This window comes from Patiria miniata, unplaced genomic scaffold (assembly GCF_015706575.1).
Source record: "Patiria miniata isolate m_02_andy unplaced genomic scaffold, ASM1570657v1 HiC_scaffold_5, whole genome shotgun sequence".
In the NCBI taxonomy this organism is placed as follows: domain Eukaryota; kingdom Metazoa; phylum Echinodermata; class Asteroidea; order Valvatida; family Asterinidae; genus Patiria; species Patiria miniata.
Genome location: NW_024037072.1, coordinates 39,644,421 through 39,661,068, shown reverse-complemented (window position 1 = coordinate 39,661,068; position 16,648 = coordinate 39,644,421). Strand labels below are relative to the sequence as shown.

At 41.8% G+C, this 16,648-nt stretch overlaps 1 protein-coding gene across 5 annotated transcripts in view; it reads right to left on the bottom strand.

Moving 5' to 3' along the window:
• Positions 1–14,836, bottom strand: part of LOC119740344 (SPARC-related modular calcium-binding protein 1-like) — a 33,450-nt gene extending 18,614 nt beyond the window's left edge. The window contains exons 1-7 of one of the 5 annotated variants that reach the window (XM_038215609.1): positions 14,495–14,835; positions 11,587–12,720; positions 3,207–3,384; positions 2,785–3,030; positions 2,376–2,417; positions 1,870–2,205; positions 367–444 (exon numbers count right to left, since the gene is read on the bottom strand). In XM_038215609.1, the coding sequence (XP_038071537.1) occupies positions 367–444; positions 1,870–2,205; positions 2,376–2,417; positions 2,785–3,030; positions 3,207–3,384; positions 11,587–11,670 (964 nt within the window). In that variant the 5' untranslated portion in view covers positions 11,671–12,720; positions 14,495–14,835. Of the gene's footprint in view, positions 1–366; positions 445–1,869; positions 2,206–2,375; positions 2,418–2,784; positions 3,031–3,206; positions 3,385–11,586; positions 12,790–14,494 lie in introns of those variants that run through there. The other 4 variants (XM_038215613.1, XM_038215612.1, XM_038215610.1 and 1 more) reach the window with 4 other exon arrangements.
• Positions 14,837–16,648: the final 1,812 nt, after the last annotated feature.

The following is a 16,648-nucleotide window of genomic DNA, read 5'->3' as shown; positions in this document are numbered from 1 at the left end:
CCATCTAAAAAAGAAAACAGCACGTCTTCGTCAAATGCACTGTCTTTTGGCTGTCAGACAACCGGACACACGAACATACGAGATAGTATCTGGAAAGGAAAACGGTACTTCATCATGCAGAGTCCGTAGGCTGTCAATAAATTGGGTTTGCTAGAAGGAAAATGGCACTCCATCATATGCAACTTCCCTAGACTGTCAAAAAATGTGCGTTAGATATCTAGCACCCTTCCTACAAATGTAAGCGCCCACGCCCACCAAAGACAAACTATTACAAGCATGCATAAACAGCTTTCAAAACAATACAGAAATAAACAATCTCTCTACAATAAAAACATTTTTCTTGGGTTTTCGTGACCTTTGACCTACCTTCCTGTAAGTTTGTGTCACCTGTTGGTTCTTCTGGTTGCTCATCTGAGTTGAGGGATAAGAAGAGATGGAACGAAACTACAAATTACAGGAGTACTAAAGTCGGTGGTTGGAACCTAGTAAAAACCTCAATCTTGCACTTGCCCGGCAAATCATGGCTGTCTACACGGAAGATACCAAAGATTTGGAGGGAAAAAAGAAGAAACCAACTAAGACTACAAGCAGCCCGCATGCTCATGCATCGACTACGGTATAGAGAATGATACAAAGGTTCGAAAAGAGCTTGCAGACAGAGTAATAAGGTTAAACCTTGAAAGAGTCAGAAGGATGGAATCGGAAATCTGACAAGAGGTAAAGAGTAACTTCAGGGATATATGGTTAGGATGACAAAACGCATGGGAGGGAATGAGAAGAGCTTGAAGGCAAAAGGAAAAGCTTTTGAGAGAGATAAAGAAAAGCTTGAAAACGAAAGAAATCACGGCTTCAGATGTGGATTTAGTTTTAGCTTAGTGGCTAGCTGCAAAGCAGGATCATGTAGACAGACACGTCAAAGGCACATTTCGTATAATTTTTACACAGGCAAGATGCAATGCAAACGATCTTACAAAGAACAAGTAGGTAAAAGGGAAGTACATAGTACTGCTGTACCGTACAGGCGTATTCCTTCTTTTTTTGTATTTTCTTTCAGAATTGGCAATCCTGCATAAGTAGGCCGCGGAGAATACAGGCTATGGTTCCCGATTGTGTACGTGTATAACCCCCAAGTTTCAAAACTGGTTTACCAACACAGGACTATGAAAACAGCATGATCAACGGCAGTGCTGAAATGGGTTAAGTGTGTTTAAGGATTATACGATGAAAGAACATTTTGAATGGGAATTATTTTTTTAGGTAGTGAAAAACTTCAACAAAAGGCAGCATTCGCATAAAATGGCACCATGCAAACAGTTTACACACAGTCAACAATTCCACAAAGACACATACGAGAAACAATGGTTAGAACTCATAATGCAGTTAAGACATGCAAAGTGAAAGATCAACAGGTGCGGTGTCAAGGTATGTAAGCTGAGTCCGACAAGCAAACAGTATTATTGTGAAGTTGTTTTTTCATTCATTGAATGTGTGTTGAAATGCCCGACAGGTGATATGGGTGGCCAGAAGCTTCAGCAGAAGGGGGAAATGGGCTGAAATACGCCGCTATTTTTTTTCATTTGGGTGAAAAAGCATGAAAACAAGTCTACTTGGCTACTCTATATTATATGCACTTAGAGGTAGTAGGAAAATGAAAGTTTAGTTTGGAGGTGTGTAGATTTGACTTTCACCTTCCCACAATCTCTTCGTTTTTCAATCACCGCAAATACTGAAAAAAAGCACAGTCATGAAAGTGCAACATTGATGAGAATGTCCCGACCAAAAATTTCTGCTAGCAACTTCTGTGGAAGGTGAAATGTCCTCATGATGTGACGGTCAAGTACAAGAACCATTCTTCCAACGCATACTCACTATTATCCACCAGACAAAAAGACCACTCTGTCTTAGCGATTCGCCCGTCCTGATCCAAATCGCAATGTTCAACAAACGTCTTGGCACACTTCTTCGGCTTCAAGATCTTCTTCATCATCCTTCTCAGGGAGTTCAACTCTTTCCTGTCCAACTCCATGTCCGCGTTGCTGTCCAGCTCCGTGAATTTCCACTCGATGACTCTTTTCTGCGAGTCTTCTATTCTCTGCACTCCGCCCGTCGTTTCCGAGGGTTGCGTCGTGGGTAGACGGTGGAACTCCTCCCGGAAAATGTCTTTGAGATTTGTGTTGAATTCTATCCTCGCATCTTGATTACAGCCTGCAAAAGTTGGTCAAAAGTAGCTCAATGAATAATTTACCAAATTAACTGCTTCCTGCTAAAAGAAACGATCAACAAAAAGTAGATCTCAAAGTAAAACCTTTGTTGTTCACCGTATTTGATGTAAAATCTTTCAAATTTTAAGGCTCATAGTTCGATAAAACATTTACCTTTAGTATCTAGAAGCGGCCGTTTTGTTGGAGGAAATGTTGCTGCGGTAACCGAAAACAGAACAAAACAAAACAATAATAAAAATGCTTCATACATTATTGTGACTGTTTATTTCCTAAATATAAAATATATTTTAAAAACCTATAATATAACTGGTAAACAATATGCATGCATGTAAACAATATGCAAGTTAAGAATACAGTGGACACAGGCTGTCTCGGTATAGATTAATAAAATCAAAATAAGTTCTAACTTAATTGCGCCGGGTGTCTTTCACGTCATTGAATGAATCCACCATGACTGTGTGCGCAGTTGCAATCGAATAATCACAACGTATTATGTGAGAAAAGCACACACCGGTGCGCCAAATATCACAGGTGCAAAATAAAACCGTACTGCAGTGAATACCTGACTGTGGCGCGATTTCACCGTTGCACGACGGCCGAGGAGAAGTCATTTTGGTGGCCTGTTTGACGGAGGATCCTGGTATAGGTTTACCGTCCTCCGTAACGCACCAGCAATAGCCGAAGGACTGGTGGCACTGGACTTTGGAGAAACTTCCGTCCTCCTCGCACTGGGGTACGAACACGCCCTCCGTCGATGTCAAGGCTTGTACCCTGCTCGCTGCCTGCTCCGTCTGACATTTGGTCAGACCTGAAAACGAGACGAGGATAAACTCTACTGAAAAACCCTGTTTATTAGCGACTACACTTCAGCATAAACCCTTCCCCGGGCAGGTTTTGTCAGGAGCCTCTCTTAATCTTCAACTTATCCAAAATATGTGCAGGAACATTACACGGGCATCGGCAATTTAATACCATTCTACCTACCCTCGCAAGGTCCCTTGTGTTTGATTTGGACTGAGTTGCCGAAGCACCGAGCTCTTCGGATCTCGCAGCGAGAGTTATATGTCTGTCCGTCCATGCCACAGACCGGCCGTGGCTTGGCGATCAGGCAGTCCGGATCACAATCCCTTTCTCGGCTCGTCAACTCGTGCGCCAATGGGAACTGCCAAAGAAAAAAAAATATCAACACTTTCAAATACATACATGATGGGAAACTGAATATGCAGTTTGAACAACAAAACTAAGTGACTGGAGCGGGATTTGCATATTCAAACAGTCCACCGTCGCTCTGCCAACAGGTACAGAGCTATATCCGGTCCTACAATACTTCTCGGTTTAAAGCTTCGGGTTGTGGTTCATTATGCAAAAAGTATAGCATTAATTTTTTAATCATTTATCTGTAGACATCATGACCGACTGATGTATAGAGCGAAATTAATTTCGTCTTATATGTTTAACACGAATTGATGACAGAAGATGAAAGACGTGTCGCAGCACAAACTAACATACAAAGCAACGACGCTATAACGAACACCGCTTTAACAAACATTTGGCTATAACGAACATCCTCTTTCGCTCCCGAAGTAGTAAATTCTTTTACAATGCACAATCCCTATAACGAATGACCACCATAAGGAACATTTTTTTTGTATGGACAGTAGTGTGACAGTACAGGTAACAGTACAGAGGAAACATAATGGACATCTAAGTTTGTAAAGTTTAACAATCTCATGGCTTCCATGTTTATCAAAACAGTTGGGGTATTAGTTCTTTCGCAGAGGAAGAATAGACCCAAGCATAATGTAGAATGTTGGTTCAAAATCTCAGTTGAAATGTTATTGGCCTGATTTGCACCCAAAAAATCGGTCAAACATGTGCACGGATACTCAAGTGAACAGACTCTTAACTTCTTAGAAGTTGCATTCTTAAGATCCATGGGCAAATTGGGGGAAATATTATTAGGCAAAGTCCGGTGAACTGGCGTCAGACATTATGCCGCAGTCTTATACGTTCAAGTACTATCGCAGGAGGCAGGGTCGGGAAACTAGGTTGAGTTACATTAAGCTCAGACTATTTTGAATGTTTTCCACTATACGTATGCTACGTACATGCTGGTTATTAGGACGGCATGAATTTAATGTCAACTCAGAACCCTGACAAACAACGAGCGGCGAACGCGTCCGCTAATTTGTACAGGGCATATTTTTCCAGCTTGGCCGACATGCGGCGGTCTTTCAGATGTGGGTTCGCATAGACAGACATTCCTCGTTAAGTCATGTTGCACCATGTTGGCGATGCCGCTCGACAGTTAATACAAATTACGTCTGTCTGTCTGAACATGCTGCATTTTAAAGACTGCCTTTCAATCCATCATTAGTGCACAGTGTACGACATAAAACTCGTACACATTTTGATTACACGAACGGTTGCAATTCTCGAGTACACAGCTGATAGGCAGCGCGGTCTGATGGGCCAGTGTAGGCCTACACGAAGCCGAGACAATGGGTCGAAATTGATAAAAAGAAAATAACAGTATAATAACGCATAAACACTGCTAATATTTGAGGCTACAATAGCAGTGCCAAACGAAACAAGTTTTGCTTGTTTAAGGGAATGCGATGGAAGGTGATTTTTACCATTTGAATCTGAATTCCCACGTTTCGCATTTTTTCCACTCAAATTAAATACATGAGGTGGTAAATGACGCACACCAGAAGAAAATGTTGTACATAAATGTGTGGTCCGTTCGCTAAGTTTCACTGAATTTGTATATGACAATCATTTCCATGATTTTCATTGTGTTCTGATCAATACTAATTTCAATGTAATTTGGTCTCGCTCAAAAAGACGAATTTGATATTCCTGTTCATTTGCAGGTTTTTTTTTTCTTCCAAGAGACCAAAAAATCAGGACAAGATGGAAACCTAACGCCGGACAGGACAAGAAAGCCTGCTGGGTGTTATGATTAGAGACTGAAGTAGGTCAGCTGCCAGACAGACAAAGATATTGCATTATTCCCCGGCGAATTGCGATTATTTTCGGTGCGGGTGGAAATCCATTACAAGTTACACCCCCTCGGGAACTTTCCCGCGTTATAAATCTCCGGTCCTGCGGAGGGGAATTAACAAAAGTGTCTTTGTAATAGATTGTTGCCGTGGCCCCGATATACGCCCACCGCCTAAGCCGGCACGCAAACCTTGAAATTGAACGAGCGGAAAGTTGATTTTACAGATTACAGTCCACAAAGGTATTTAATCTTGACACCTCCAAAGGTGTGATAAGTGTGACTTAATCGGGGTGATTAAATTACCCGCCACTTTAAAAGGCTTAAGAAAATGTTTGAAAATGGGATTTTCATTGGGGACAAAACAAACAAGTAGCGTCAACAATCTACACGTCCATTTAGCGTCCACTCTAATGAACGATAAAAAAGTAAAGGGGGGGGGGGTTGACATTGGCATCCATAATAATTTTCGCGTAAAATATAAAGTACCTATCTTTACATAGGCCTTCCTTTTTTCCCCTTCAAATTACAATGAAACATAGAAAAACATCACAATCCTCTGTAGCAAATGTATTTCCCACCCCATTTTTGTCTCCTATGTTAATCAGCAGGACAATCGATTTGGACCAAACCGGGTATAACTTATAAGAAAATCAAGGAGATTGGTAAACGTTCATGTATAGGGGGTCTATATTTCCTCGACAAGAACTGATGTCATCGATGTCATTGATGTCAGCATTCAGTTTGATGTCTGCGAACATGAGTACCTACATGATCAACAACATTTTCCCCAAAATGTCCATATGACCATCTGCTTAGATGTTAAGAACAACCATCCTCTTATTTTAAGATGTGAAGTTAGGAAAGTTCCATGGTTCACCCTTGCACATCTTCCCTCCATAGACTCTTGTTCAACATTCACTGAAAGGAGCCAAATGACTCTGCAAACCCAATGATTGAAGGCTAGACCAGTGTGGTATGAGATTTGGACACTTTGAAATACGGACTCATTGGTTGTATCGCGCATGCCCAATCGGAAGATAATTAGGACAAGTGGCAGGTGTCGTGCGAGGGTTAGAGTCCATATAAGGTGAAAGAGACCAGGTTTTGTAGGAGTCAAAATTTCACATGATATTGGGATTCTTAGAACAAAGACAATCAAAGAAATGGCATTAACACGTGTTGGACGAACAGCCAATGTGGTCAAGCGAGGAGTTAAAAATCCAATTCTCCATCTTACAGCAGCAAGGAAACAACACGAGGTCATGGAGGGTGGAAGCGGTGGAGTATATGAATCAACCTGATGACCGGTCTTTCTATACTCCAGCTTTCTCACAACTCACAAAAAGACTAGTCTGGCTCGGTGTCGCCAGAAGTCTTACAGCCTGTGTAAGAGACTCTAAAAGGCAATCTTGTAGATGAGCCTCATTTATATCAACTAGCCTTGGATTGTCAAAATGAGAATACATGAACAAACATTCACGGTATCACTTTGAAATCTTGAATTACTGTGCTGCTTCATTGTCCTACCATGGCCGTACTGTAAGCTGACTGTGCGTGCTATGTGTCACATCTTCCGATGCAATAGAATGTCTAGTACTGGACGTGAAATGTGAAGCATTTACCATCTAGAACACTCATGTAACATGTCACAGCACCATTCAATCCCGACATCCTGAGTTCCAATAAATGAAGTGATTTGGAATATCCAAACCGTTTCAATGGGGTCCTTCCATAAACCATATTAATATCAAGTGACACATAAAATAATGTGATCTGGGGCTTTGCAACACACAACTGGGGAGAGATATGGGGTACACCATTGCCATGTGAATAACATTTATAAGTTATATTGAATAAGAAGAAAATGCATTTTCCCTCATGCCACTATTTTGTGTCGGTGCGTTTGAGTGTTTTTTTTCTCATATAGGTATAGCTAATAGGCCTATATGTTTTTTTTTCTTTCTCCACAAGCAATCTGATGAACTAGGCCTAATTGTCAATGTTACTCTATTATAATGTGTAACTGATCAATTTTACTGTCAATTTAATGTAATTCAGTGCCTGACTGCAACACGATTCTCAAGCAATAACATTAACCAATATGAGAAGTTTTGTTCCCAGGAGAAGATCATGTGCACGACTAAACGTTTCAGTCAATATGCTCTGACCGTCATCAGGAGAAACAAAATATGTCACTTCACAATGTGTATCCGAAATCTTCTCTCGGTAATTATATATACATGTCAAAAACATATCCTACTTTTGATCCTAAATAGCTATGTTGTTTACCAATGGAATTAAACCAAAATTTCAGATCATGTAAACGAAGCATGACAAATCTTATGCAGCGAGTTTCATCAGCTTTGTGCAAGAGGGTGAGATTTCAACGTTATACGAATAAAATACTCACTTTCAGAATCTGCCACTTTTGACTTGGCATCGTCCAATGTCGATACATGCACATCGCTGGAGACGGTGGCGGAAGAAGCGTGCTGCGACCAAAAGCTTCTGAAGGAATGCAGGATCACCCCTGATGTTATTGCACACCTCCTCGATCGTTTGGCGCAACACACGATCGAGGAGCTGTGGAATGGTATCAGGATTGATCCTGCGTTTCTTCAGAAGCTTTCTGAAAGTGAGTATTTTTTTTCGTATGGCGTTTAAATCTCACCCTCTTGCACAAAGCTGATGAAACTCGCTCCATAAAATTTGTTATCCCTTGTTAACATGACCTCAAATTTTAGTTTAATTGCATTGGTAAACAACAGACTTATTTAGGATCAAAAGTAGGACATGTTTTTTTTTTTGACACGTAGTACATATGTCAGGTCGGTATACGCAAAATCGGGGGAAATTGGACCGAACGCCCACATACTTGTCATGGGCCGAATGTTCTTTAGAATTACTTTTTATTTATTTAATTAAAACGACGGTACATATAAAGCCTTCATCCTCCGTTTTATAGCTCCATGATTCAATGGATACCCCTCTGGGTGATAAGGTAAGGGGAAGGGATGGGTAAAGCCTATTTTGCCCGTTCCCGGTCTTATTATGTCATTATTTAATTGAATACATTGGTACTGGTGAATCACAACTATTTTAGTCGCAAAAGCATGTCGACTTTTTAGGGCGTTCAGGGGGTTGAACCGTTGAGCTATAAAACATGTTATTGCTGTCTGGCTAAGCACGTGAAGTGAGTATTACAATGGTGTCTTGATTTAGCTTGAGACAGTTTCTTGAAACGAAAGAAGTTGGCTGGCTTTTACTGCAAACATATATACATACATCGTCACCAACAAGAGACATCGGCTACAGTGATGAGCTCTTGCTGTGATTTGAAGTACACACGCCGACACAATAAATGGGCCCATAAATGTCAACAGGTATTTCATAGTAAAAAAAAAATACTCAGGGAAAACATTTTAGCACCCCCAGGTTTCCCTCACCGGGGATTTTAGGGATCAAGGGATAAGATGCAAAGCCGCCCAATTACATGTTTGATGGCCCCCGATTTGTCACGTAATCGACATAAAGAAGGCGTTTTTGATAGCTGTATATTGGTTCGTGATTGTGGCGCGTGTGGCCTATACACTGAACACTTGGGTGTTAAAGCATAACTCCAGAGATGCTGCAAGACCAACTTCGAATATCTAAACCCCATGAAGCTCTCTCAATATTTTTGGTCGACCGACACACATCCACCTGCTGTGGACATATGGACATGTGTACCTCCCGGCTTTGCACGCGTTTTTTTTTATCGAGCCAGACAAACTAGGTGTGCAACCCTGCAATAAAATTCCCGTAGACACTAGTGCTAAATGCGCATGCTTCAAAATACTTTTAAAAATACTTAGAACTCTCACAGGTATTCAAGCTGCACAGAAAAATGATTATCAATGTGTCATCTTTCATTTCCTTTTCATTTTTTGGTGGGTTGACCATTGACTTTTCGAGATATTCTCACCCAAAGAAGACGACCCCTATTTTCACCAAAGCGGAAAAGTAGCCGTCTTGAAAAAACGATCCCTCCACAACATGGCAAAATAGCGCCACTTTCCAGCCCAATAACATCCAAAATGCTCAGAATTGGAAGCCCCAAGTCCGGGCCAGAGGTGCATTGCCATTTCTTTTCAATTCCCCAATTTATGACCCTCAAAACTCTCTAATATAGAATATTTTGAGGGTATAACTTTTATTCATGAGCTCGGCGGACGGATTTTGGCATCCTTAGATGGGTGGTAGTGCAAAGGCCACAATCGGTACATTTTGAAATGTGAATATTTTAAATCGGAAGCACTAGGCATCTCGGAAAATGTAGAGGAAATTAATCAATCTGGTTAGCAAAGAGCATTCCATCATCAAGCATGAAACCAATAGCATTTAAAAAAAATAGATTCCAAGGGCGCATCAAGCCTTATGTAAAGTAAAAGAGGATGGGCTGTACATTCTCCCAATTTTGCAACAAGTTGTTTCAAAACCTGATGGATTTCGAAGGATCAGAGAATAAGTTAGGGTGAAGCAAGCAAATATTTAACTGAAAGTGCGCATTTCAAGAAAAGGTCCACACATATTTCGCACCTTAGTCAAAACCTTTGTTATTGTTGTGCTAAACTTGGACACATGTACATTAAAATTAGCTTCATAAGCAAATTATAAACAATTAACATACTGTAGATATACTGAATTCACAATAGTAAACAGTAGAAAACTGCAAAAAACTGCAACAGGCTCAAAGATGAATCTTTTGGTGAGAAAGTTGGGGAATTTTTAGAACTGATAATGTGACAATTACATGTTGTAGTTTGCCAAATTTTGTCGGTTTTTCACACACAAATCATATCGAAAGATGAATAACACCGATATTTTACGTGTGCAAACAATGATCGCGTGGGTATAGCCAGTTAGGCCTATACATGTAAGTGACGTCAACGAACCTGAATGAAATCATGTGTAAATCGGCCTTCATACGACCCTTGAGGGACCCCGTAGCAGCTGGTGGTCGATTAGCCGTATAAAATGCGGCAATGTTGTCGGCTAGTCATGAATCGATGTGGCACGTACAAAACGGATGCGAGCACCCAGCGACAATGGTGGCCCCAGGCATACTGATGATCCATACCCCAAAGTATGTGTGGGATTTCAAAACATGTTGGTGGGATATGACTTGTATGGATTCCACAAGCGAAAGATGAAAACACACCGACCAAGGCTAGGATTTGATTGCCAAATTAAAAAAAAAAATCTTTCAGAAATGAGATTTTGTTTCACTTCATTTGGTGTTTGTGGCAGGCAGTACCGCATAAACCACTGACTGCCTTGCATGAAATTACGCGGATTGGCATAAGTTTCATTTTGGCTGACAAAAGAGGAGGCAGGTTGGAGCAAGATGACTATCTCTCAAAGCCCAAGGCTTTACTTTTATCTTGATTTCTAAAGTCTGTATGCTCAGACTGTGTTCGCCTTGTATTCAACTGCAGTGGGTCCACGTAGGCGTTCAGAGGAAACCGAGCTTTTCCCTTGGGGCAGTTTTCGTAATAATGGACCTTTACAGACAATACAGTGTGGCTTAAGCATGCAACCCGTGCAAACTCCGATGGTGTGGTATAGGTTAACCATCAGGACGGTAGGTTAGCCCCAACATTGTTATTAGCTAGGCTGAACACCGCTAATCCGCAGTTGGCAAAAGGTAACACGTGAATTAACCGACTCCATAGAGCTTTCTGCCTGAATTGATGACGCCAACACCCAAAGTGAGGAATATTCCACGGGAATACTTTGGACGTGCTGAGGCGTACACTGAGTTGTATGAAGTGACCTGCGAAATCCCGTTGTACTTGCTTTATTTAGAAAAGTCAAAAAGGTGTATGCATTAAAATATAGTCACTCGTCAATGCACACATTTCAGACACAGCTAATAGGCCTTCAAGTTGTGTGTTTTCCCTCCAAATTGAACAATTATTGTTTAGGTGAATGTGCCTTTTTCTAACTTTCTTCGTTACTTTTATGTCTTGGATGTATAAACAAAACTTGTCACGGCACAATAAAAAAATCGATTACAAATTCATTTATTTTAAAAGTCTTAAATGACCTTTAGATTTATCTGAATTAGAAGATTTTGAATGCTGTGCGGTATATCTACCTGAACAATACATTATATAAATACACATTCCGGTCAAATCCTTGCAAGTAGAAATTAATTTGACACCGTAGGCAATAGACGATTGAAGAACAAGGAAGGTCTATGCAACAGCACGTGTTCCATCAATGAATCAGGAGAATTCCATACCATGAATTCACTCACGTCTGTTGAATCACAGAAACATTACAGAAACGAAACTTGGCTATTTGTGGACTTACCCTGCTGGCGAGCGATAGCTGAACGTAGGCTAGAAATAAAACCAGAGCAAGGCGGGCGAAGAACTGTCTGCTTGTCGCAGCCATGCTGCGTCGTGTACTGATGGTATGTTGGCCTTCAATAGAAACAAGTTCTCGCAACAGGGTGAACAATGATGTATCGTCTGGAGTAATTGAAATGACACACAGGTCCCCCTCTCGGGTAGTAAAAGCAACTCCTTAAGGTCCACCTGATTTGATCACTGAAGGGAATAAATTCGGCTCGAGAAGTAGAATGGCAGAATTACCATCAATGTAACCGAGTATTACCGATCAAATATCCATGCAGCGCCACCGTTGTTACTGCATCGACGAGACGGTGTAATTGTTCATCGTGACCATAGTTTAGTCTGTGACGGAATGAATCACAGTTTGGTTCCAGCGGAGTGTTGTTACGGTGAGACTTAACACGGGTAATTTGGCCTAAGTCGTGGACGTCGACCACATAGGGCACAGGTTGGTGATCACAGAGAGATGCCGGCGTTTAACCATTTAGTGTGGCCAGTAGACGGACTGCCGTGCATCTGTCAAATCGTGTGGAGCAGGTTTATTCTGTGCCAAGTGAAATGAGTGCACTGGCATCTGATTGGTCGATTACTCCTACTGTACTTTTCCAAGTATGTGCATGTACTTTGCGCTGGTTGCTCCTTCATTCATTCGGTGCGTGTGTGTTCACGAACTGTCTAGCGAGAATGCTCGTCATCAGCGCGGTTGCCCGTACATGATCGGGATGTATCTGATGTTGACTTACCAGCTGCCTCGGTTTAGAGTGCGAAGCAACAACCAATTCTTCGACACCTGCGCATTCTCATGTAAATTTGCTCCGCAGTCAATTACGATAAGGCGGGGGGCGAATCTGCACCCGAACGGGCCAATTTGCTTTTTTTGAAGGTTTGTCACCGCGGATAAGTGTTTGTTTAATAGCTATTATGGTTGGACTCTTGGCCCAATGATGATTCTATTCACACCGATTTGGGCTGCCTGCCTTCCGCCGAGTGAGCTTGCTTCAACCAGTAGCTATTCATCCGATGGTCCGGTTTTGGGTTTACCGACTGGCTTTTGGTTTTTGTCCTGGTATGCTGTCGAACTTCCTCTTTGCTGTGGAGAAAACACTGAGAAACATTCATTCACGTAGTTTGGACAAACACCCTTACGCTTCATTCAAAGCTAGTAAGAGGGGCCATTGGCTTTCATAATCCATTACGTCTAAAGTGGACCCTCAGCCAACTGCCTTTGTCCAATAACAAATGGTGGCAACTAGGCTATTAGTATTACGGCCATTAATGGATCACAATGGACATTGATGGCTTAATTGTTATTAGCGCAGTCCCCAAATCCAGCCGGCTTAGTTATCTGTTTAACGGGCGACGTGAGTAATCATGATGCATTCTGCATGATTGTAGCACGCATCATGAGCACACCCAAGTTAAATGCCATTGTCCACAAAACATGCACAACAGGTATTTGAATTGTCCTGTCGCAGAATCCATATGTTTCATAAAGTTTAACTGCATGTGGATGGGGGTACACATGGGGATGGTTCAGAGGTGGCCAAACCGATGAGCCAGCCGATTGCCGCCTGTCTGAGTGAGTCACTGACTGACCGTCCAGGTCGACCAGGCAAGCCTGGACCAACTGGGGTTTCTTCGGTAAATTCCCCTACACAAGACATCGATAGTTCCTTCATCGGTGTAAAGAGATTAAAGACATGACCTCATATTCAGGAGAACTCAATTCACATGCTCATTTATAATTAATTTTCATATGTGTATACCACCAAACATGATCGTCAACCATGGCTAAATATTAATAGGATAAAACGAAATACTTCTCTGCTTCCCCATGAGTAAGAACATTTTTATTACACTAAGGCTAGAAATCAAACTTGCAATAGAGATAAATAGAGTCAAACTTACAAAAGTTACTGCTTGGAATGGGACAAATTCATGTGGGAATGATACACATTTATTCCAAAGAGAGATTGTTGAGTCACATACACTGCAAACAGAGTCGAACTAAGATACAATTTGCGATGGGCTACTCAATTCCAACAGTAATCATCAAGGTGGGGATACTTCAGTTGGCAGATTAAACCGTGTGCAATCTGCCAACTGAAGTAACTGCAGATTATACCATGTAACCTAAAAAGGACGCCTTGTATTAAGAAAAGCTGGGGGTGCATGGGTGGTTAGTGGGTCGGGGTTGGGGCAGGACTGTGTTTTCAAGTTGACATCAACATTACATTTTTTCCAATTAAGTGCGCAATACACTACACATTGTTTTTTTTTTTAAACTACATCAGGGCACACGGAGGGGCGTTAGGGAGGGGGAAGGGGCCGAAGTACATTTGTGAAAAAAAGTTCGTTTGATTTGCTTCAATTTTAAGAATGGGTTAGTTGAGAAATGTAAGCCAATGTTACCCCAAACTTAAATTGTACCTTATGTAGCCTACTCGTAGCCTATTGTTATTTTCATAAATTTGTATACTGCTTACAAGTAGGCCTATAATTGTTTTTCTGTTAAGTGTCATATGTCGTCTTTTTATGTGTAATGGCATGCCTGATACAAGCTATGGTTTCAAGGTTTTGCCACTTCTACAGGACTTTATATCTTAACCAAATACTTGTATTATTCTTCATTTCTGCCATTTAGAGGAAATAAATGTGTTTGTGACTGAAATTCCATACACCATGTATCGGATGGTGCTCTTCCAACATTCGTCAACCTCGAAAGTTGAGGACAACAAAATGACATATTTTACGGATTTAACTCGAGAATGCTCTCGGCTAGGAGAAAGACAAATATATATATATTTTTTACACACTGGATATTTGGTTTACCAAGATGGAAAGCTCTAAGTGATATCAGATACCTTTAATTTGTCCCATGGCATAGGCCAGAAAACAAGCCATGTCTCGTTTTGGCAAGGGTATAAACTGCAGGTGGAAATCTAAGGCAGGTGTACGGTGGGCTGAGCCTTTTCCCCATGTCACGTCCCACATATTGTGTGTTCCATCCAGTCAGCCCATTCCGGAGTGGTTCAGCCCAATCATCGGTAGCCCATGTCAAGGTGATTGTTTACACCCAGGGTGTTAGTGCCAACACCTCGATAATAACCCCCTGTAATTGATGCAAACCAAAGATAAACACCTTGACACCTTAACCCAGTATGCCAAGCGAGATTGTGCGTGACATGCAGACGAACAGCTGCCACTGTAATAGTAGACTCGTATCTAGGCTCGCAATGCAGTTGCACAAAATAGGAGAGGCTTCTTCAGTGGAACAACAGAGGGCGCAATGCATTTCAATTTTTGTGTAACGAGAACTTCATCCAACGACGTCGTTTAAAACGCGGGGTGCTGCAAGAGCAGTAGACAAATTGGTAAGCAACACTTCTAATTCCAAGTAAGCCCTCTTTTTTTATTCTTGAGAGATGAACTGTACAAAGAGCTTATTTTGTGCTTTAACTTGATTTATTAAGTTGAGGCTAGGTTGTCTATGTCAGCATGCAATGAGGAACAGATTATAATTTCAATTTTTTTGGGGGGGTGATGAGAATATTGTTTTCATTGGTATGTTGCGTGATTATGTCGGTGCAGATGTAAATACGAGTGCCAAATTCTTATCCAACAATTACGATTATGCACATTTTACTCCATCATGCATATGAAAAAAATGTTTTATAATTTATTTAAAATGTATTTGGCTGTCGATAGAGTTCAATCCGAAGGATTTGCTTGCAGCACGTCCCGGTGTGGCAGGTAATTCTGTCCCCCCTGGTAAATGTGTCCCCCGGACAAATTTACCGGCTCGTGACCTGGTAAATCTGTCCGGGGGGACACTTTTACCTAGGTAAACCTGTCCCCCTTTAGGTAAATCTGTCCCCCTGCACGACGTTAAATGTGTCCCCCCCCCCCTGGTAAATGTGTCCCCGTGCATGCATGCGGTGATACGAGTCGTGTTCGTGAGCGCGCGCATCGCCGCAAGTACATGCTGCAAGATTTGTGGCAGCGTTTATCGCATGTGTATCCCTCTACACGAAAGAAATTCATCCAATGAGAAATTTCGTTACGCGCTACGATGGGAACGCAGACCAATCCAAGTAGTCGTTATATCAATGAGGCGTCCACCGTAGAATAGGGCTACTGTAGTGCACGACCTTGCTGTAATTTCACCGTACTCCGAGTCCGAGTCGATCGAAACATAATTGTTCACATTTCACAAAGAGACCAAAAAGTTAATTTTATTCATCTTCATGAAGGGCAGACTAAAAAGTAAAAAATGTATAGCTTGTATGAATTCATTAAAACAATAATTATAGGGAATTACTGGCCTTCTGCGCTGCAAAACTAGGGGGACAAAAAAACCTGGAGGGGACAGAATTACCTGAAGGGGGACAGAATTAACGGGCCGGGGAGGACACTTTTACCTAGGTAATTCTGTCCCCCCGGACACTTTTAACGGGGGACAGAATTACCGTCCACACCGGCACAAACTCTGCTGGTGGAGGATGTAGCAAGGCGCCCTCTGCCGATCGATTGGCGCCAATATCTCACTTCACGCGGAAAGGAAAGGACCGACAGGTCAGCCGGTTGCTGCAAACCCGGGGGGGGGGGGGTGCTAGAGGGGCTTTTTTTACTGATCACTTGATACATATTTTATAAATATGTAGGATAAAGGGGATTAGCATCTACTTAAAAACCATTCAGCTACATACCTCTTCTGGTTTGATTACTTTGAGGGGGGGGGGGGGACACTGGATATTTGTGGGAGGGGAGGGACGTTCCCCCCTTCCCAGCCCCCCCCCCCCCCCCCCCCGGCTACGCCACTGACATTTTCACTAACCCTTTCAGTACCAGAAGATATTTGTCCCTTATGGTTTGTAACCACACTCATGTTAATGGCATGACCAGTTCTTTACTACAGGATTTTTGACATGTTTTAGTGTATAGCGCCCTCACACGACAATAAATTGAAAGGCAACATTTCTATGTGGTGTGAAATGAAATACTCTCTGGTCCATGAA